At 40.1% G+C, this 21,450-nt stretch overlaps 2 protein-coding genes across 6 annotated transcripts; one reads left to right on the forward strand and one right to left on the reverse strand.

Moving 5' to 3' along the window:
- Positions 1–651: 651 nt before the first annotated feature.
- Positions 652–12,237, reverse strand: caprin1b (cell cycle associated protein 1b). 5 transcript variants are annotated; one of them, XM_072386082.1, is made up of 18 exons: positions 12,092–12,237; positions 10,782–10,946; positions 10,573–10,635; positions 10,376–10,462; positions 10,038–10,276; positions 9,848–9,930; positions 7,645–7,806; positions 7,473–7,525; positions 7,291–7,374; positions 5,890–6,063; positions 5,701–5,809; positions 5,540–5,601; positions 5,349–5,441; positions 3,728–3,874; positions 2,861–3,014; positions 2,594–2,764; positions 1,350–1,456; positions 652–1,249 (listed from the first exon to the last, which is right to left on the reverse strand). In XM_072386082.1, the coding sequence occupies exons 2-18, from the start codon at positions 10,944–10,946 to the stop codon at positions 1,163–1,165; spliced, it is 2,040 nt and encodes a 679-aa protein (XP_072242183.1). In that variant the 5' UTR covers positions 12,092–12,237; the 3' UTR covers positions 652–1,162. The 5 variants fall into 5 exon arrangements, with proteins under 5 accessions (XP_072242183.1, XP_072242180.1, XP_072242181.1 ...); XM_072386079.1 differs by having other exon boundaries at positions 2,594–2,767; XM_072386080.1 differs by having other exon boundaries at positions 7,473–7,528.
- A 5,123-nt stretch (positions 12,238–17,360) lies between these two features.
- On the forward strand, positions 17,361–20,402 carry lmo2 (LIM domain only 2 (rhombotin-like 1)). Its single transcript, XM_072386083.1, has 3 exons — positions 17,361–18,008; positions 19,115–19,330; positions 19,521–20,402. Exons 1-3 carry the CDS (start codon positions 17,968–17,970, stop codon positions 19,744–19,746), a joined length of 483 nt encoding a protein of 160 aa, XP_072242184.1. The 5' UTR covers positions 17,361–17,967; the 3' UTR covers positions 19,747–20,402.
- Positions 20,403–21,450: the final 1,048 nt, after the last annotated feature.

Raw genomic sequence — 21,450 nt, forward strand, 5'->3', positions numbered from 1 at the left:
GCATGCCCAGGCGTTGTAGAGAGGTCATACAGGAACGTGGAGGCCACACAGTGCTGAGCCTCATTTTTACTTGTCTTGAGGAATTTCCACTGAAGCTGGATCAGCCTGAAGCAGATTTTCCACTTTTATTTTAAGTGTGATTCCAAATCCAGACTTCCCATGGGATAATAGTTTTGATTTATGTTGATCATTTTTGTTATTTTGTTCTCCACACATTCCACTATGTAATAAATAACAATTTTCAACTGAAATATGTCATTCATTGAGATCTAGAAAGTGTTATTTTAGTGTTCCCTTGGATTTCTTTTGAGCAGCCACCTGTATGTGTGTGTATATATATATATATATAATTTATATATATCTATATACACACACACACACACACAGGTGTGTGTACACCCTGACATCTGAATGTTTAGTGTACCCTATAACAATTCTAATTCTTATTTATTTAAGTTTAACTTCTGGGTGTTGTAGGTTCATCCTGATAATAAAATACGTAAACCCAAATTATTAAAATGCTAATAATCTACAAACTGCTGATTGAACACTAAAAATAATCCATGGTTGCACAAACCAAATAGGATTTTGCCTGCCAAAGAACTGGATTTGACTTTACAGCCAAGAAATACTTACAAGGGGAAACATGGGTATGCAACACAACTTTATTGAAACTCTGGAAGCAACATCAATTTACAAACAAGGTAATGGGAGCTCATTGAACAAAAATGCTTTGTTTTGAACCAAAATGACAGGGGAAAAATCTTTCTTTAAAAATAAAAATAAAAAAGAGAAAGGGGAAACAAACTCCCATGATTTGGACCAGCAGTGGCAGGTGCAGTTTTTAATAAAAACAAAAATAACTTATGAACTCTTTCAAGTTTACAGGAATATTGAAACACACGGCTTGTGTAAACCAATGATTGAGTCTACTGCTTACCTTTGTGTTTTAAAACTTTATATGAAGTAATAAAAAAACTTTGTATTTATTACTTCCAAATATCAAAGTAGGCAACACTTTGATTAAGGAGACATGAAAAAATTACCACTGATCAAGAACAAAGAAAACAGAGCGCGAGTGAGCTGGGGAAAATGCATTCTTGAATTTTAAATTTTCAGTGTGGTGCAAGTCATTCAGTCACAGTCATTATGAAAGGCCATCTCAGGATCGCATTGCTTGAGTGCTCCCTCTTGACACTCCTCTGGGTCCCTGGCCAGCTCCACGCTTGTAGTTTGGTTGGTAACCGTCCTTGAGCAGCAGCATAAAAGAAAGAGACATTTTAAATATCAAATTCTGCAGGCAGAAAGTAGTGCTTTAACAAAGCCGACACTCAATGCTTTCCTCATACCCTCTGATAATTCCCATTTGAGTAGTCCCGAGGCGTGCTGAACTGAGTCTGTCCGTATCCGGAGTTTGAAGTGTTGGCGAAAGGAGGACGGTAACCGTCGTAGCCACCTGGAAATACAAAGACTTACACTTAGCTCAGACCTGGAGCCCTTTCAGGCACAAACGTCTTCTGAAATGTGACAGTAAAACAATATATTGAAAGGCACTCGGTGGGCTTTAGCAGTACCTGTGCTAGAATGTATCAAACTTAGAAAACAAATCTCTGCTCATCCAGATTACATTCATTTTTCAAATGAAGACAATCCACCCTTAAAAAGGCTAAGCAGTGACTTTAGTACTTGGCTTAATTTAATATGCGTGCATCTATGAATATGCAAACTGTTACATGGCTGCAGCTGCTCACCCTGAGTTTTTTTTCTCCCACCTCCAGCACAATGGATCTTATGCACCTGCAATATTAAAAGTCAGCAATCCCTCTCTTCACTTTTCAAATATGATTCATGCCAATCAAAACACTAGAAGTGAGCAACAACATCTGTAATGACAACTAGTTTAAACCTTAGCTGTAGAGTCGTGGTTCTGTGTGCTTTTTTTCATTAAAGCAAGCAGTGCAATCTCAGCTTTAAAAACTGTGCAGTGAAGTTGGCCTTTATGTCTTTTGTCAGTACCAAGGAGACGGCCAACTTCAAAGAACTTAAAGAAAAAACAAAGTGGACAAAAGCAACTCATGGCTTGGTGTTAATGTTCAGTGAAAGCTCCATATACTGGCCTGTCATTTGAGCCGTGGTGTGAGCAGAGCAGCAAACTGAACTTAACATGCAGCACCACTTAATGCTTTGTATAAATCAAATGCATGGCAAGCTTTCAGTGCTAACACTGCTAAAAATAATGTAGATGACAACAAAAACTAGTGTAATGCCAAAAAGCTCCAGTGGCAGCTGCTTTAGAATTTCTGTTTTGCAAGCACAACCTTAAAAACACAAATAACCCTCTGATCAGAATTATTTGGCCCACATGGCAAACCAAACCCAGAGTTCACACCATAAATGCATGCATCAGTATATGCCAACAATATAATACACAAACAATTATGGCGCTCTCTGCAAACACGTTTTGTACTGTTTGAATACGACCATAACTCATTAAAAAAAGGAAAATAAATGTGTTATTTTACTTTTTAAGAGTTATTGGCCGAGATGAATGACATTCCATATTTTAAAAAAGTGTCAGCGGGTGTGAGCCAACCTCTGAATCCATTCGAAGTGCCTCGATAGCCGTTGATCATGCCCCTGGCGTTGCGGGGTCCACCGCGAGGCATGCCTCTGCTGTTGTAGAAGGACTGTCTGCCAAAGCCTGGGCCCTGCTGGGAAGGCTGCTGATGACCTCCGGACTGGTCTTGAGGATGGAAGGCACCAACTACTGAAGAAGAAAAACGACATTCGGTGCCCTTTATTAGCCACACGTCATACTTCTGTCACAGTCAAACGAAATGTATTCTGAAAATCTGCCCACCAGACTGTAGCTGTTCTGATTGCATCTCCGTCTGCTCCACAGGATGCTGTGTCTGACTGTTGAAGGCCTGATTGTAGCTGTTCTGGTACTGGCTGGCCTGGTTCAAGGCCTCCGTTTCATTAGCTGGTGGGACTGGAGCATTTAAGTTGAACACCTGAGGAACGAACAAAGGCCACATTGTGGTGAAGCCAAAACGAGAGGAAAGGTCACAAGCTCATAAGCTGTAAATTCTACTGCTCACTGCATGGAGCGGCTCCACTACAAACTCAAAAATACAGTAATGAGAGGACACTTTGGGACTCAACAAGCTATTCCAATCAAAGCCATTCGTGTAATTCTGTTTCTTTCATTCACCATTAATCATGCACACAGTTGTATCTAAATAACAGGAATAACACTCCTGTCTCTGGGTAAACTTAAGCTTTGATCCCACTCCAGGATTGCCAGGAGCAGCTGTGGAATGGCATGAGAACTGTAAATGCTCCACAATCATGTGAAAAAAATGTTCCACACATGCAACATAAAACACAAGAGAGCCCTTAGAAACCAAAGAGGAGCGCTCCTCTGTGACGCATTTGAAACTTTTAGAAAAATGCACTTTTCTACCAAATGTGCATTCGGCATGCTTTGAGAGCAGATGGTTTTTTGGGTTGCACACGGACCACCGCTGAGGGGTCCCTGTTCAGCTTTGGCATGTAAAGAAATGAATGTCGCGCAGACCCATACAGCCAATCAGATGAGGCAGCCATGAGTTTGCATTTGATCTTTAAACGGTTTCAATAAAAGGTGTTTTTGTTTGTTTTACATAAGAGACAGTTCTGGTGCTTTAACTGAAAAAACAGGAAGTGAGTGTCATCACAGCCTTACTGTCTGCATTGACTGGAATGGAGCTGCGTTGACATTGATGCCACTGCTGTGAGGAGCTTTGGAAACGGGCTGGAAAACCTGCGTCTGAGAGGCAGGAGGGAGAGCTGTGGTGGGGGGAGGCTGCTCTGATGACAACGACATGGAAGTCTGTTGTAGAAGGGAGACACAACACACACTGCATTTAGAGCTGGGATCAATATATTGCCCTTCACTGATTGGCTGAGTGTGTCACCTGGGTGGTATTTAGGGGGAAATAACTCATATTTTTGCTGAGAATTCATCTTGTTAAATAATTGACTAGAACAGCAAAAGTTAACGCATGTGCGTATAGTAACATTGTCTGCTCCTTCTAGACTCTAAAGAGCATTTTTTTCCTGCCGTAATGGTAGGATTTTTCCTTGGAAATCGACATGAGACATACAAGTGTGTCTAGTGTCAGAGCTGACAACCCTGTACCAAATGGAATCGAAGCGTGTTCAATTATTGGCAGCAAAGTGGCGTGATGCTAGCACTATGTTTGCAAAGGGGAAAAAAATATAAAATAAAAAGCAACAAGTTCTATCATGAGTGCATTTGCTGTTAATCCACCACATCTCTGTGAATATGAACGATGGTGACTAGTTGGAAAATGTTTAGTATATTCACAGCTGCAGACAGGGACCAGTAAGACACATTCTGCACCAGTGCACCTTGGAAATACATCCCCAATTTGATTATTTTTGGTCTGTTCTCTCTCTATTTTCTTTCAAATTGTTAACACGAGTCTACTGAAATAGTAAGATGGAACGTGGCAAAGGTGCGTGCTGATGTGCGCATCACATGAGTGACAGAGAGTGCATAACGCTCTCATTATCATCACAACGCAGGGAAGCCGGCATATTTTTCCAGTCCTCCTGTGACTCAATCCCCTCATAGGGATCTTTTACATCAAGCTGAAAGCCCCCCCCGCTCATCTCCTCCCTTCGATAGCATCTGGATAAATGACTGCTCTCGAACAAACGGCAAAGACAACCACCGACTGCAGACCGCAAACTTAAAACGTGCACAAAGGACACAACTCTGTTGTCTCAGTGAAGCAGGAGTCTAGCAATTATTCAGCCAGGTAAAAAAACCTTAACGAAACAGTGTTCGTATGAAGCTGGGTCATAACTAACTTCCAGCTCACGTAGAGGCCATTTCAAATTGTTTGGACTCAAAAACCTGCATTTCAGTTTAAGCCAACTGAAGTGCTTTTATTAAGCATTTAAAAACAGTAACACAGTTCGAGTCACACTAGCTCACTGCAGAGTTGAACAGCCAGAGTAATTTTTCTCAATGGCAATTTCACATGACGAATCGGCAAAAAAAAAAAACCCTGACAGGGATGGAAATAGTAGACTGTGAGTTACACACCAAAGAGACAAGTGAGACAGACGGCAACAGATGGTAACAGTGGGTCTAGATGGCCGATTGTCAGCTTCATTGAGCTTGGTTTCATTTTTCAAAACAAAGGTCTTTTAAAAAAAGAAAAGAAAAAAGAAAAAAAGGTGTAATATTAGGGGAACAATGATTTTTTTTTCTTATTTCATTAATAAAGCTCTTTTCAATCCCTTCCTTTTTCCCAGTGCATAACTTGGTTTACCTGGATGGGGTCGATGGACTCTGTTGAGGGTCGAGGGTCTGGCGTGTGTGAGGTCTGATACATGGGGGGTGGTGTTGGGGAAACAATGGGGACCTTTGAATAGAAAGGGCAGAGATTCAACACATTTTTCAGGCCATTTCCTATTGGTGTCCACACTATATGTGTCATCATGCTCATATTTGAACACTCACTTGCGTAGGCTCAGGTTGGACAGGAATAGAGTTGGGTTGGGATAGCCGGGAATCGGGGTGAACTAAAACAATTGGACATTAGTCAGAATGCTCAATGACTTCTTTTAACTTCACACTTGCAAATCAAATGACAGAATAGTGGCTCTCTTTCTCAAACATACCTGGAGGACAAACCATCTGTGGTACGTCCATGTTCTGCGTGGGTTTCATAGGCTGCGCTGATACAATGGCTGGATCAATGGGCTGTCCATCAAACTCCAACATGGAGTCCTGGGAACATGAGTAATCGGTACCATGGTACATCAACTACAATAAGTACTTTTCTTCTTCTCCTAGCAATCCCACCTCACCTGCATGAAGTTGTAAGTCCCCTGCATCTGTGCCATTAAGTCCTGCACTACTTGCTTCCGGGCCATGGGATCACTCGGAGGAACCGGTGACGATAAGTTCATAGGGTGGGTTTCAAGGGCAACAGGGGAAGCCGCAGGCTGCACAGGCTGCTGCTGTTGCAAGGCAGCCACAGTCTGGGAGAAGAACAGGGAGAAACATACAGGGGTTGCGTGCTTAGTCAATCCTACCTGTGTTTTCATATTTACACCAGAAGTTCACACATATTTTAGTCATGAGCGGCAGCCTGACAAGTGTGACAAGAAAATACCAGAAGCAGAAAAGCCTGCATCAGTCAGAGTAAATCACCGCCTGAATACTTATCACAAGGGATCAGAAGCATCTGCTATCAGCTCTTACTGAAGAACCTGTATACATGGAAACTCACCACTTCCTCAAAAAAAAAAAAAAAAATCCTTCATGCATTAATGGTGCATTACTTTGTGCTCAACAACATACTATGACTCAACAACAACAGAGGGGTATAAGACATTGGTTACTGGCTCCAGCATGCATGTGTGACACTACACTTACTTACGCCACCGTGACTTGCTGAAAATATGGCTGCCGACATTACATTCACCTTAACAGGAAAGTCCTGTTAAAGTCTGCAAGTGGGCAATTTGATACAACCACGGACAACTTATTTTGGCTTGTTTGTATCTATGTAAAAGCGTGAAAGACAAAATCCTATGATGCAGGGACATATCTAACCTGAATGCAGCGTAACGTGTTTCCACATGAGAGAGGAACAAAGATGTGGGTGTCATATAAGAGCAAGAGCCTCTCAGTCACACCTTGCAACAATAGTTGCTGTATGAAACCAGCAGCTTTACTGCAGCTGAAGTCTTTCATATACTCTAAATATTGTCTCAGAAAATAACACCCTCTGCTTGCACTCAAGTTCCAAATGATCTAAGACCTACGGTGCCCTTTGAAAAACCCAAGCAAAGTTTAAAAACAAAAAACTGTAAATACTTCACTAAAACCTTTAGTTCTGACAAAGATGCAAAATAAAAATCCTCAAAAGTCAATATATGAAAGACACTAAGATAGCATCATGCTTTAAAAGGGAGAAGCACACCAATGTTGCAATAAGCAAGAAAAGGACATACAACATGTGCATCAGTCCTAATGGGTTAATAGAATGTAATGCAATAATTCAATATGCTACTCTCTGACGTTGCATCCACTCAATGCTCTAAAACTCACTCTGCTTCAAATCTCTCACATGACCAGCAACACACATCAAACATTTCACTGAGTTTTCTACATACTATTCTATGCTTAAGCCAAGATTACATAATGTATGCAAAAAGAGATGCAATGAGAATAGAAAAAGAAAAAGGTGGTGTGTAACATACCTCCGTATCCCTGGCCCACTCGTCCCCCTGCTCCTTTTCACTGCCGCTGTAAGTGCTGTCTGGAATGAACTGTCTGTTTATAAACTGAAGGGGGGGGGGGGAAGGGAAAAAAAGGAAATATCAATGCAAAGCTAAGCTAAAAATATGAAACAATAAAATAACCATATTCTCCTCTCACCCACCTCTGTTGTTTCCACTGTGATGGCCTCTGTGAACTCTTCAATTACCGCAGTTTCTGCTAAAAGTAAAAAACAATTCAGAGAATGCGGCGCTGATTTTGTTATTACTTGATTCTATTAGCTCTTTAAAAATAGCAAGCTTCATGCAGCATGACTACACAGAAAGGTCAGAAACCTGGATCAACAGTCTGCTCCTCTGCTTCTGACGACTCAGCCGCTGCTGCTGCGACTGGTTCTTCCTCTTCCTCCTCCTCACATACTCCATTTTGGTGAGATGGAATCCGGTCAAAGTACCCGCTCAGCAGAACCTGGTCCAAAGTCTCTTTCAGTGCCTTGTCTAACAGAGAACAACAAGGTCAGCCTTCTAATGGACGTCAACCTGTGACAGCAAACAGTCGGAATATTGATAAAGTCCCAATTATGGAGCAGTTACTCGATAAGCTTTTAATAATAACAGACCATTTAGTTTGAAAAGTGAAGGCACGATACACATTTAAAGAGCTTATGAGGGATAATACTAGCTGTAAGTGGCAAAGAAAGTATCTTTTAATCTATCTAACCAGTATTCAATATACCAAAGTTAACAAATAACATATTAAATGACTATTACAAATACAGTTTGTTGCTTTATTAAGGAACAAGTGCAGTAAACATCTTAATTACAGCTCTTCAAATAGTTATTTTATGCATCTTCTGCATCAATCGAAGCCAAATACAACTGGAGTCTTAAAAACATCAATGTTAAAGCCTCTTCACATCTCTCTACATCATTAAAGGCATTCTCCAACACACAAAAAAGTCAATATTTCACCAACAATGCTTTTATTCCCCCCAAAGCTAACAGCATCCTTTCTTTCAAATGTTGTTTGAACAGAATCAACCCACAAAATGTGGACATCTGACTAGCTGAGACAAAATACAGAAAATCTAAAGGAGGATGAACAAAAACAATGGCAGTGTTACTGTTCCTACAAGACTTCAATATGGACCCACAAGGTGGCTTAAATATCAAGAGGTCTTCACTGTACTGATCCTGAACCAATCATGAGAGGCAGTTCCTCTTATGTTAGAAAACCTTCAAGGTAACTCAAAGATTTATCCTTTGGCAAAGCAGGCAAGTGTCATGTCCTTTGCAGCCAGGTGCTCCAGGCCAAGAAGTCTGCTCCTGCCTTCTGATCACCCCGATTCTCAACCGGGTCACCAGTATCCTGCTGTGGCTCAAAAGACCTGACCAGGGGAACCACAGGCGACAGGGCAACCACTGGCACACTGCCCTGCTGCTGAGTCAGGATAAGCCTGCAGCTCTCAGCCCCAAAGCAGAATGCAGCAGTGCGAAGCCTCAGACCAGACCGCTGAGAATGCAGCACGCCAATATCCCCGAGCCCTGATTATTCACATCACAGCACTGCACACATGCTGCATTAACAAAACACAAAGCAAATGCTACATTAACATGTTAAGACTGACTAATGGCCGCAATACCTCCTGACAAAAAAAGAAAAAGATATTGTTTAGAGTTTTCATAATGATTCGTTACCTTATTTTGAGTTTCGGGACCATTCAAAAGAATTTGACAAATTACTTACTGCCAGCTTCAACATGATAAAAAGCTTACCGACGACGGCAGTAATAGGATGAAGTATCCTGCCAACAATTTGCGCTACGAGCTTGGCATCCAAACACAACGCACTTGACCAGTAATTCAAGTTTAAAAAAAACTTTGTTCGAGTTAAATTCAGTTAAGCTAAAACCTGCAGGACTGCTGATGAATAAGGGATCTATCTCCCAGCAATTGCCACATATCACAAGGACCACAATTAGTTTCCATTTTCCAAGTTTATGTCCTCAAATTGCTTGTTTTGCAGATTAAAAGCTAAAACCCAGCAATACTTGGTTCACTGTTGTTGACAACAGCAAAAGTCATTCACATTTGTTAAACCAGCAGCAGTGATTTTTCAGAATTGTTTTTCTAACACAAACATTTACTCCACATGCTATTTTTTTTTTTTTTTTTACAAAACAAAATTGTAAAATGTTATTTCACTGTAGAGCTGCCAAAGGCCTATTGATCAAGGTGTCTATCTCACAAAGGAAACAGGCACACTCAAATTTAAGGGCATCTCATTTCTACCATGTAGATTTGGCAGCTGACTTTAATGCTTTCTGTTGTATGATTGGCAGAAACATAAAATATAGAAAAGAAGAAAAATTAAGACATATTGTTTCATCTGATGCAATCGTCTTAACTATGGTTGAAAGAATAGCAGAATCACCATCTAAATTTGCTTTGTTTGTTTGGAGATGATTAGCCAAAGCTGACGGACAATCACACAAATAGTAACTTTATGAGGATTTCCACATTTTTTAAACAAACTTACATGTTGTTCCAACCACAGCCTTGTCCTTCCCTTCCAGCAGGTCCCAGAGGTGCACAGACGCGTCGTCATACTGGTCAAACAACCTGCGAGTGCAAAGGTAAGCGATCAGGATCCCTTTGTTACATATTAAAAAAGGGGATCAAGTGCTTTGCATCTCTGATAGATCCAGACACCAATGACTTGAACCAACCTCACGTTTTGATCACGGTCTGGTCCCACCAACTTGTAGAACTCATCAAAAGTTGCGAGGTCTCCATCTGTCAGCGGCGGCGAGCCACTGACTCCCTGCTTCAGGTCCTGCCGTACAGTTTCATCACCCAACCGGTCCAGGACAAACTGTAACTCCAAAACCGTCTTAATCCTCCTCTGCTCTGCCTCTTCTCGCTGCAGCTGCTCTCGCCGTGCAGACTTCTTCACCACCTTCTGAATCTGGCGATTGTGCAATTGAATCACACAGAGCAGAATTACGGCAAAGCAACAACGGACGTAAGTTAGAGAAGATTTTTAGATAACTGACATCATCCTTACATCTTGTCCCAATAAAATAAACGTCTTATGCAGCTCTCGGGCAAATTCCAAATTGTTCATGACTTCCTGATATTTTGAGAGGGCCTCCTAAACAGATGATGAAGAAAGAGACAGGTTATATATATTGATATAAAGCAAATTCTTGTAAATATCATTTAATTATTTGTGCAGAATGATGAGGGCTTCTGTCTACCCACCAGCTGGTCCTGGTTGAGACCCTCCCCTTTATTCTTCCTTCCCCGATAATCATCCAGTTTGCTCTGTAATGAAACATTCATTAGGAAGTTAACACTTACAAACTGTTAAATAGTTACATTTTTGTTGTCAGGGCTGTAGTTTTCCCAGGGTACTGAAACTATCAATTCACCCAGCCAATTTCAGAAAGCAGGATTTAAATATTCCTTACCTTTTTTTTCTCCATGTTGCGGACCTTCTTATCAATGACACACAGCACTTGCTTCAATACTTCGGACTGTCCACCGAGTGAAAAACTGCCCATTGAACCTGGAGCGGATCCCACCTCTGGGCTGGCAGACTGCAGCGTCGTACTTGCATTCATTGCTGAGGGCATCTAGGAAAAAAAAGTGAAAAAGAGTGAAAATGATGATGGATCTAAATCATAACCATAGACACGTTAGAAAAACAACACATAATCAGTTCGATGTTACATCTCTCCAAACTATCTGTAGATAGGTCATTAAATGCCACAAGCTACTGAAAATACTCATCAGCCAATATACTAACTAAAAACACCTAAATAATTATCTATCATTTACACCCAGTGGGGAAAGGGGCCAATTCTTTAAGATAAGTATGTTTCCACTCAAACATCATTGAATATTGTCTAAATTCAGTCACAGTAGGTTCCTGACTCAGCTTTCAATACCACAGCATTCTCTGGCTTTATTGTGCACGTTATAACAATGAGCTTTAAGCAGCTAAATGTAGAAATCTTATTCAGCAGAATAAACCCATTTCAAGAGTGACAACAGATACACACTTTACTTCGACAGTTACTAGCTGTTTATCATAACGGTTTCTTTGAGTTATGGAATCAATTGTGTTGGAATATAATCGGATACTTGGTGGAGATCTCCGAGATATTAAACTTGTATGACAAGTTTTTCTCGTCTGCATCCTAAGTTTAAGAACAAATTATGCTATACTATGCATTTACTAAAGTGGACACTGTTATAGGAGAAATATTGTATTACTTAGGAGCTATATACGTAGGTTGAGATGTGATTTATCATTACAAGCAAACAGTACAACCACATACCCCAGATTTATCAGTACAATCTAGATGCTGACAATTTTTACATCAGAGTTAGCTATAGTTTCGTAACACAATAAGTATGCCAATCAGACAGTATCTGTAGGCCCTCATACTGATTTAATTGCAGCTGGCTAACTTTCATCCCAACTGTGTCTGTTCTTGAGGGAGGGCTAAAATCAAAAAGTAGTTATATTACAAAGGCTATAAACGTGTAGCTTCTGTTCACACGTTTGTGTGTTATTCCTGTGGTCCAGCAGGCCCACCGGTGTTTTCTTAGCTTTGGTAAAACGGCCTTGGCCGCACTATCGTTAGCACACACTACTGACTTAGCATCTTCGCGCACTGCTAGCTTGCTGGTCTGATAGCAACACCAACGCGTGCTAGCCATCAGCCTGCCGGGAGCCTCGTTTCCTCGATACCGCAACTGCTCATTCACCCACCTTGCTGTTAAATATCCACAGGGGAGCTTGCTAGCGAAATGTACGAAAGGGCCAAGTTGTTATTATTGTTGTGTTGCTTTATTTTCTCTTTCACTCTAGTGTGGGATCCGCCCCGCCGGCCTCACCGACAACTGAGACTGTTCGAAAGACGGAGAAACTCTTTATAAAGGCGAAGCTCGATATATAGCTGTCTAAGATATGCCTTAATAAATAAACTACAAAAAACATTACCGTAATAAATTATTATGTCATATTGAGTCATATACTATGAATTGAAATAAATACCTTCATATTTCAATATCTGTATAATCTGCTCGAAAATTGATATTTTAAAGTATACATTTTTGATCAGGCAGAATTGTCTACAGCCTCTTTGAAGAAAATCTGCACAATCATTAGCTTTGATTAGACTATCTTTATCTCTGTGTCATGTACAGTGTTTATTCTGCAGCAGCAGTACCTCCTGAAAACGCTGGCTCACGTTGGTACATACCCGTGTGACCAAACAAACCATCACACAGAACAACGCATGTACAATTAGTTCAATTTCAACTTCATCATGGATTGGGGGAATTTTAATCTGAGATTAAGATTTTGGATTTGAATAAAGTAAGATTTCAGTTTCAAATGGTAAATTCTATCCTGCCCGATTATTATTATTATCATTATTACATTGCCAATCTTACTCTCTGCTGTCCATGTGATCCACCTATTAAATCTGTCACAGAGTTGCAAAGCAAACAAATCACTGTATATTACACACAAGATAATAACAAAATATGTGGTTAAACTGAGATCCTTAGTACATACAATTTACAACTGAGTAACCCTTGTCCTTGAAATACTCAGTGGTACAATTGTCTACCTAGAGGCTTGACTTAAAGGCCAAACGTTAAACAACAGTTATGTCTTCAACAAACAGTAAACTGACAAGTTGTCATGGAAATATGCAGAATTCACATGTTTTGTGTGAAGATTGGAGACGGAATTAAAAAGCCTTAAGCCGAAATCCAATCCGAATCTCTTGCATCTCTGATTTCTCGACTCTAAGTTTGGCAAAAAAAAACAATATATTCTTCACACAAAGGCAATGCAAATTCAAATTTGCACCATCTGTGTTTTTTATATTAAAAATGCATTCATAATTAAATCATTTAATGAGTTCTTTAATGGGAACGATCATGGCAATTATGCTGCCAGTTTCAGTGAAAATAGTTCTCATTTATGTTATCAGTAGGTGGCAGTAAAGCTCAATAATAAGATCAACCACAAAACACATGGTACACTACAAGAGACTGTTCCACTTATGAGTCTCACCCAGTTTGGAATTATATAGGCCTGTTTTGTTGTTATTTTTTCATTTCTTGACTAAATATCAAATATGTTAAAGTTGCTTATTCTAACTAATAAATGGCAGGGGAGGCAACCCACTCTGGCTGAAAACATCTGGAATATTGGACTATTTTTTTAAAATGTTCTGATTTCCATTATTTTCTTCTGTACATTTCTCCTTGTATGGTGCAGGATTAACTTCAGTTTACATCAGCTTTAAATGGGAAAACAGACCAGAGGCCTGTTTTAAGGAATGTGTAGCCAGCTCTCTTTTGTTTTGCCAAATAGAGGAAGCAGTTAACATGGCTGCACAGCTATTTGATTGCACTGTTCCACTGAAAGTGTTTTCTTTTAGGGATAACACTGATTATGGGAGGATCCCAAGGGCAAGTGAAGCTCCCTTTCAACGAGTGACTAATTTCCGCTGCCTGCTGTTTTTCAATCAAGCAACAGTCCACCAGCCTTGTGTAAGTATTTCGAGGTGGGTCCGCATCTGACCTCTGACCTTTACGACCAGACTTTTTATGTCAAACTCAAAGCTAATCAACTTATTTTTGTCGTACCAAAGAACAAAACATTCTTTCGGCCTTTTGCAGCTGAAGAGGAGAACCTTAAAACACCAACCAGTTAATAATACACTTTAGATTGGGCAGGACGTGCTTGGCTTTTCTATTGCTGTTCCAGAGTTCCTGCTGTCAGAGAATAAACACAATGTCCAGAGTATGTTATTTTAGTAAATGGGCCTGCAAGCATGCGTTTAGATAGATCATTTGGTAACCGCTGACCTACTTTGATTTATCTAATATAAATTTGCAAAGTTAGGTTTAGCTGAACTTTGGACACTGGTAACTTGTGTCAGTCAGTCAGTCAGTCAGTCAGTCAGTCAGACAGGCAGGCAGGCAGGCAGGCAGGCAGGCAGGCAGGCAGGCAGGCAGGCAGCTAGATAGATATCCCGAAGGGAAATTAGGTCGTCATCCGTTAAACAAAAAATTGAGGTACAACATAAACATGAAAATAACATACAGTAACATATGCAGTAACACATACAGTAACATACAAAAACATACAGTAACACATAGAATAACAGACAGTAACACATACAGTAACATACAATAACATGCTTGGCAAACATCAAATTCAAGCATATTATTCAATATTATTTGCTATTATTCAAGCATATACTCAAATTCCACACAGTTCTCAACTCCATAATTCTCTCAGTACCAAACAAAACAGGAAGCTGGACATGAGTGTCACCACTTCCGTAAAGGTTGTTCAGATTTTAACTGTTTACTTTCCTAATTTCCTACTCAGACAGGAATAGAAGAAGGCCACGATGTTACATCAGAGGTTACCAATCACCTTATTTAAGAAGCTTGAATCTCCTCCATGCAGGTGTTTCAATGTAAAGGTAGCATGAGACAGTCACATCAAGTCTACAGTAAAGTGAACACCCTTTTATGGGGACATTTAAAAAGCTTTGACACGCTGTTTTAACGCCAATGACAACAAGCTGGAGTTTTAATGTTGAGCTGTGAGCCTTGTTATTCCTATCACGCTGGGCCATCTGGACTCAGCCTGTCTATCTGGGAAGCCATGAGAAGGGTTCCATCATGCATGCACGGGGTAGGAAGTGAATGCAATGTGCACCGCCCCCCCAGGAAAGTGTCAGCTCTGCATGCCAGTTGCACATCCTCTGGGCTTTTTCAGTCAACTCCACAGGAAGCAGTGGATGACTTGTGTCATGTCTCTACTGCCAGTTTCTTCTCTTGTTTCTCATCTCTCATGAATTTGTTCTTGAGCTTTGCATTACTGGAACATGATTTTTTTTTCACATCATGAGAATGATGTTGACACCCCCCCCCCCCCCCAAAAAAAAAAAAAAACCCACTGTAGTTCAGATCAACAAAGCTTTTTTCTAGCTTCTGAACATGCCTAACTGAGTTTGCAAAATAAATATTATGAACAATATGTTTGTAACTGTGTGGCTATGAAATCCTCTTTAACTACTTGAAACTCATGATACGTCACTGACGTGAGCGTTGAAACTAATTTTCAAAACAAGGTCTTCATCAAATGGAAATTTCCATTTGTTTTTCTTGCATCACATCATACTGTACTGCTGGAAACCTCCAGGAAAGCTTCTGAAAGGACCGTGTGGGTAGATCAATAAGTACCTTAAGGTTACATTTTTAAGCCTGTATGCAAACAGCTAGAGAACAGATTCAAAATTTTAGCTTTTCTATGACTACTAAGCAAACACTGTGGATAGGATATGATGAGAAGCTCCAGATCAGCTGCACAGCTTGCTGGGATTATTTTTCCCCAGTTCTCACCGTGGGGGATTTTATAAAAGATTTCAGTATGCGGCTTTCTTTTTTTTTTTTTCCAGTAACGAAGACCATAAAATCCACTACGGCCCCTCCGCTGTGCTGTTGTGTTGTACAAAGGCAGAAGATAAAAATGCTGAAACTGTTTTTCATTTGAAGGATTTGTAGTTTGAGTTTTTATCCCCGTCAAGCTGCTTTGCTTTTTTGTGTAGCTGGCACACAACAGCGCCATGCTCACCTTGCTCCTGGGCCTTCCCAGCTTGGTTTCTATCCAGTGAGCCTACACAGGCCAACAACTATGTAGCCCAGGGAAGCTTTCAGCCTACATTTAGAGTTTGCCTGCGATCTTCCTGTGTTGCATCTAGCTGCTGGAGCTGAGGTGCTTTATCTTTCTGTCCAGTCCAACTGCTGTCTACGTCCCTCCCTCCTGCAGGCAGCCCTGACGCCCTGGCAGGAGATAAGAGAAGAATCCGCTGTAGTTCTGGTTTGAATAGGAAAGGATGTGAGGACACCAGCGAGAAATAGAAATTGCATTAGTTTCTCACAGAAGCAACGTTCAAAAGATCTTCTTTTCAGGATGTTTGTTATCATAATATAATCCTCTCTTTATCTACGTTACAAGTCAGTCGACTTGTCCTCAGCTCCCAAGAGAAGAAAAACCTGAGTGGAGTAAAAAAATAAAAAAATGGAAGAATCATGGAATACAAACATTTTATTGCCTACAGTCACCCTCTGGTTGATTAAATCTACTTTTAACTTCACAACAAGCATCTGACAGCTTGTAAAACTGTATTGAAAATGAAATGATGACTGAACACAGTCCAAAGTGCTGATAGTTTGTGTGCTTTTCTGCTCAAAATCCAAATTTTGGCACACCAATTCGAAACTTGAGTGAAAAACTAAATCATCATTTTACTTACAATTTTATTTTATTTTACAATTTTATTTTAAAAGGATATAACCGGTCACACAGTCACAAAAGAAGAGTTGTGCGTCTGGCCTTTAATACACTTGGAAGTAAAATCCAACTGGCTGTGGATTATAACTTTCAAATACAGTAAATATGATCATGAAGAAGCCCACAATCTACCAATACAACTGTCTGTTTTTGTAGGTAGAAGCATGAATAAGCATTGACTGAAAATGCTTTCGTGAAAATCCTTAAGAGTTGTAACAGTCAACAGCTGTTTTATGAATGAAAGGTATTTCACATGATCGAACCAATAGAACCACGGTAAATAGTGTTTAAACTATCAATTAAGCAGGCCAATCGGTTTAAGGCCATGAAAAAAAAACGAGTAACTGCAGTTAGATTGTAAATGATTATTGATTATGATTATAAGGTAATAAGAATATGTTCTGTGATCACCCAACGGAAATTAGTAATACACAAAATACCATCTGATCTGTGTTCAGTAGCCTAACAGACGAGATGTTTTCTGACCAAACACGATGACAGCCTTTTAATCTAAAAGGCACATGTTGTACTTCTTATAGGTGTTTAATGAAACTGCTGAGCAATCATTGGAGAAAACGCGCGAGTCTCAAACTAGTTTTATCAAGTAACTCTTTATCTCGTCTCCTATCAGCACGACCTGCGAACCAAAGCATATAATGAACTCATTAGTCTCAGTCACGACCCAGCTCCACGCCTGACTGAGCACACCGAGCAGTTTCTAAGCTGTCGCTTTAAGACCGATTTCCCCCTATTGTCAAGCGGACGTGAACAGGAAGAGGGAAACGAAAGCGGAGATCGAGGGGGGGGGGCCAACGTATTTAAACACGATGCTGCTGCCCCACGATAACGGTGCCCGCGGCTTCGTGTGGAGGAGCGCATCCGCTGCTCGGACATCCACGCAGGTGACCCTCTGATCGGACTGACGCGGTCTCTGTCGCCTCCACGTCGTTGCAGCGCTTGAAAGGCATGGAGCTGTCACCGTGGGTCATTGCCTCATGAAATTATGACAGTGTCCTTCAAAATCACTTAACTGTTAAGAGGGGACATTACTTGATTTTTTATTTTTTTGCGGCCGTTTAGATCAGACGCAGTTCGTTCTTGTTTCAATTTAAGTAAAAAAATAAAAAAAATCAACCCGTAACGTGTCGTAACAAGCGTCGTGAAGGCAAGTAGCAGGTGCCGCGCGCCTGCAGCCAGTTTACCAGGTGGCCGCCAAGAAACCTGTTCTGGATCAGGCTGCTCATCGTTCCTTAAGAATGGCATCAACTATAGAGAGGAAGACGCTGGACGCCAATGAGTGAGTATATTTCCTCTGAACTGAAATCACGTCATGGTTCTTGGTTGGTGTCAGACGCTAAAAGACGCACTACCACAAATGTGACAGCCGAACTTATCCCAGATGCAACCCCTGAAAAGCTGAACCAGGATCAGTTATAAGCACTGCTCTCACTGCAGAAAGTATTTCTGTATATCTGTTTGTTATATCCCGAATACACTAAATGAATATATGGTCTGTAAGATATTTATTAGTTTCTGACTTTTGGAGAAACATTGATAATCTCCAATAACTAATGTATCAGAGCTCACCAAGTAACATCACAAATATTCAGGTTATTATTTTGATAAGTTCTGTAATATTTCCTCACATCCATTGACCAAGCCTCTCCTGTAACTGTCTGGAGCTACTACTGGCTCACAGCAGAGGGTTAGATGTGTCTGCTGTTGGGTCAGAAAGATTGGGCAGAAAGACTGTTACTAGCATGTAAATAAATGCTGTAAAAGAGCTGTTTTCAGGAAAAATCCAGATTAAGTGAAGTTACAAAGAGGTAAAGCTTTCCAAATGTATATTTACACAGTTTTGACACATAACACATTTCTTAACCATAAAGTCACCCCAAAGTTTTGTGATTCCAGAGCTGCATTTGACAACACCCAGTGGCTCCCACAGGTGGACAAGAACTATTATAACAATATATTATACCGGTAGTTATAATATAACTATTATAACTATTATAACAGGGTCAAACAGATGAATTACTAATAAAATAGATACAATGAACGAAGCATATCCACTACACCATAGATAGAAAAATGAATATCAATGCAAAATTGTCTTCACTCTGAAGAAGAACTTTTTCAATAAAAGTATGATATCAAAAAGGCTACCAACCAAAATGGTTTGAAACTGAAGTGATCTCTTGTTGATTTGATTAGTCAACCAGCAGGAAATGAAAACCAACTGGAACTCTGAGCAAGAGAGAAAAAAAAAAGACATCACGCTGGGCCACGACTGTCGGGCATCTTGTATACTAAACAAATGAGGAGATAATTAACAAACCAGCTGATATGGAAAACACTGATCTGTTGCAGCCCTGGAAAATTCGTATTTCTTTATGTGCTCAGGGAACCCGTAGACGAGGTCCTCCAAATGCCACCCTCCCTGTTGACATGTGGTGGGTGTCAGCAGAGCATCGGGGACAGATTCTTCCTAAAGGCCATCGAACAGTACTGGCACGAGGACTGCCTGAGCTGCGACCTGTGTGGCTGTCGGCTGGGAGAGGTCGGCCGTCGCCTCTACTACAAGCTGGGAAGAAAGTTATGTCGGCGAGATTATCTCAGGTTGGTTTTTTTTGTTGTGCTTTGATGTCATTATTTCATCACGCTCTTCATTACATTGTCTCGTCTAAAGACATTCGTCAGCAGTAATTTGTCAAAAGTACTGCTCCAAGACCAAGTCAAATCCTGTTATAGTTATTGACTGTTTCTCTTATTATCCGTCTAATGTTTTGATAATGTTTCATCTCCTTAGGCTTTTTGGTCAGGATGGTCTCTGTGCTTCCTGTGAAAAGAGGATCCGGGCGTTTGAGATGACGATGCGCGTGCGGGACAAGGTTTACCATCTCGAGTGCTTCAAGTGTGCCGCCTGCCAGAAGCACTTCTGTGTGGGCGATCGCTACCTTCTCATCAACTCAGATATTGTGTGCGAGCAGGACATCTTTGAGTGGACCAAGCTCAACAATAACAATATGGTTTAGGACGACATCTTGTCGCTCAGTTTGACGGAGCCACCTTCCTTTTTCTGGGCTTTGAAAGGAATGAACTACTGTTGAACAGAGATTTGGTCGCCCACACTGGATTTATCATGCAATTCACGTGGAGCCGTTTGACAAAGAAGGAGAGGGGTCACATCACAGTATTTCTCCCTGCTGTAGACTGATGAAGACTTCACCAGCAATAACACAGGGCTTTTAATCTAAGACTTCATTCTTAAAAGCAAAAAAAAAAAAAAAAAGCATGAATACTGAACATATTTAAACATGCAATTTAAGTAATTTGTTATACACTGGATTTTCCAAATGATTCTTCCTACATACCAATTTTTTGCCTGTTTACAAATTTCCCATTTAAATGTTCATCTGGCTTGCTTTTCATTAAACTGATTAATTATTAGTTGTTCATGTTGTAGAGGGATTGCTATTTCTTTATTTTTTCTGTTTTGCCAATTTGAACGGGCGGCGCCCTCTAGTGGTTGAGGGAATCCATGCAATACTTTTGCCGACTTTGGAAAAGTCACCTGTGAATATTTGGTAATTTCAGTAACTCTCTTGACCTGCATTCAAGACTTTTTTGGATATTTACTGGCCAATGTATTTAATAAACGACAGTTCAGAGAAACATTTGTCATCTTTGACATGAGTGTCTTTCTGTGAGCTTCAGAGAAATTTAAGATTACTGAGGTCATAGCGGATCGTGGTGGATGCCAGAGTTATCACCTTTTTGACAACGTTAGGACTTCTTGGAGAAATTATTTATTGTTGTTGAGCTTTTGTGTTGGATTGCCGTTGGTTTCGCAGTGCAGATTCCTAGTGCAGATTCCGACCCTTGATATGAAACTGCTTAACTGTTTAAAATTCTATTCAGAAATGACTCAACTAAGAGGCAAAAATACATTTACCTATTCCTCGTATGTAGAATGTATTATTATAAATTTATTATATATTATACATTTACTGTGGGATTTTCAGCTGTAAAACTAAATTTAGTTAAATATGTGGAGGTCAATTTTTGACCTATAATTACAATACAAAGTCTGAATTTGGATAAAAAACATAATGAGTCACATGTGCAAGAAAGATTTTTATTTTGACAGTGAAATTAATTCTCATTAATTTGAGAAGTAAAAACAAAAGCAAGAAACAATGCCTTAGTTGCAAATTAACTTTAGGGTTCCGTGGATTGTTATCACAAACCTAAAAGAAACTAAGTGTAAATTAAGCAGTTGGTGAGGTCTAGAAATGTTCTGTAAAAAAAGCTGTAAGAATTTTGGCATAATTTAAAAAAAGAAAAAGAATAACCTAAAAAATGTTTGGATTTATCAAGTTATCAGAGGTTTTTAAAAAAATGTTTTAATGGTAAAATATGTGACATGAACGGGGAGGATTAGAAAAGCTGGCGTCAAATAATCCAGGAATAATCAAATTGCTTTTAAGAGCAGGGAGAAAAACAATGAGGGATTAACCTATTTACAAAGAAAAAAACACGCTACACCAGTTTTGTATGTGTAATTATGTTGTAAATTCTACACAAAAAAATCAAACAAGCCAGGTTTATTACTGAGTGTTGGTAAGAAGACACATTTATTAAGTTATGTATTCTTCCCCCTAAGGGAATAGTCAAGTTGCAGGAAATTTGATAACTTACTTTTAGTGGAGGGTGTTTCCTGTCTGGGTCAAGCTCCG

This window comes from Leuresthes tenuis, unplaced genomic scaffold (genome assembly GCF_036924035.1).
Source record: "Leuresthes tenuis unplaced genomic scaffold, fLeuTen1.0.hap1 SCAF_5, whole genome shotgun sequence".
In the NCBI taxonomy this organism is placed as follows: Eukaryota; Metazoa; Chordata; class Actinopteri; order Atheriniformes; family Atherinopsidae; genus Leuresthes; species Leuresthes tenuis.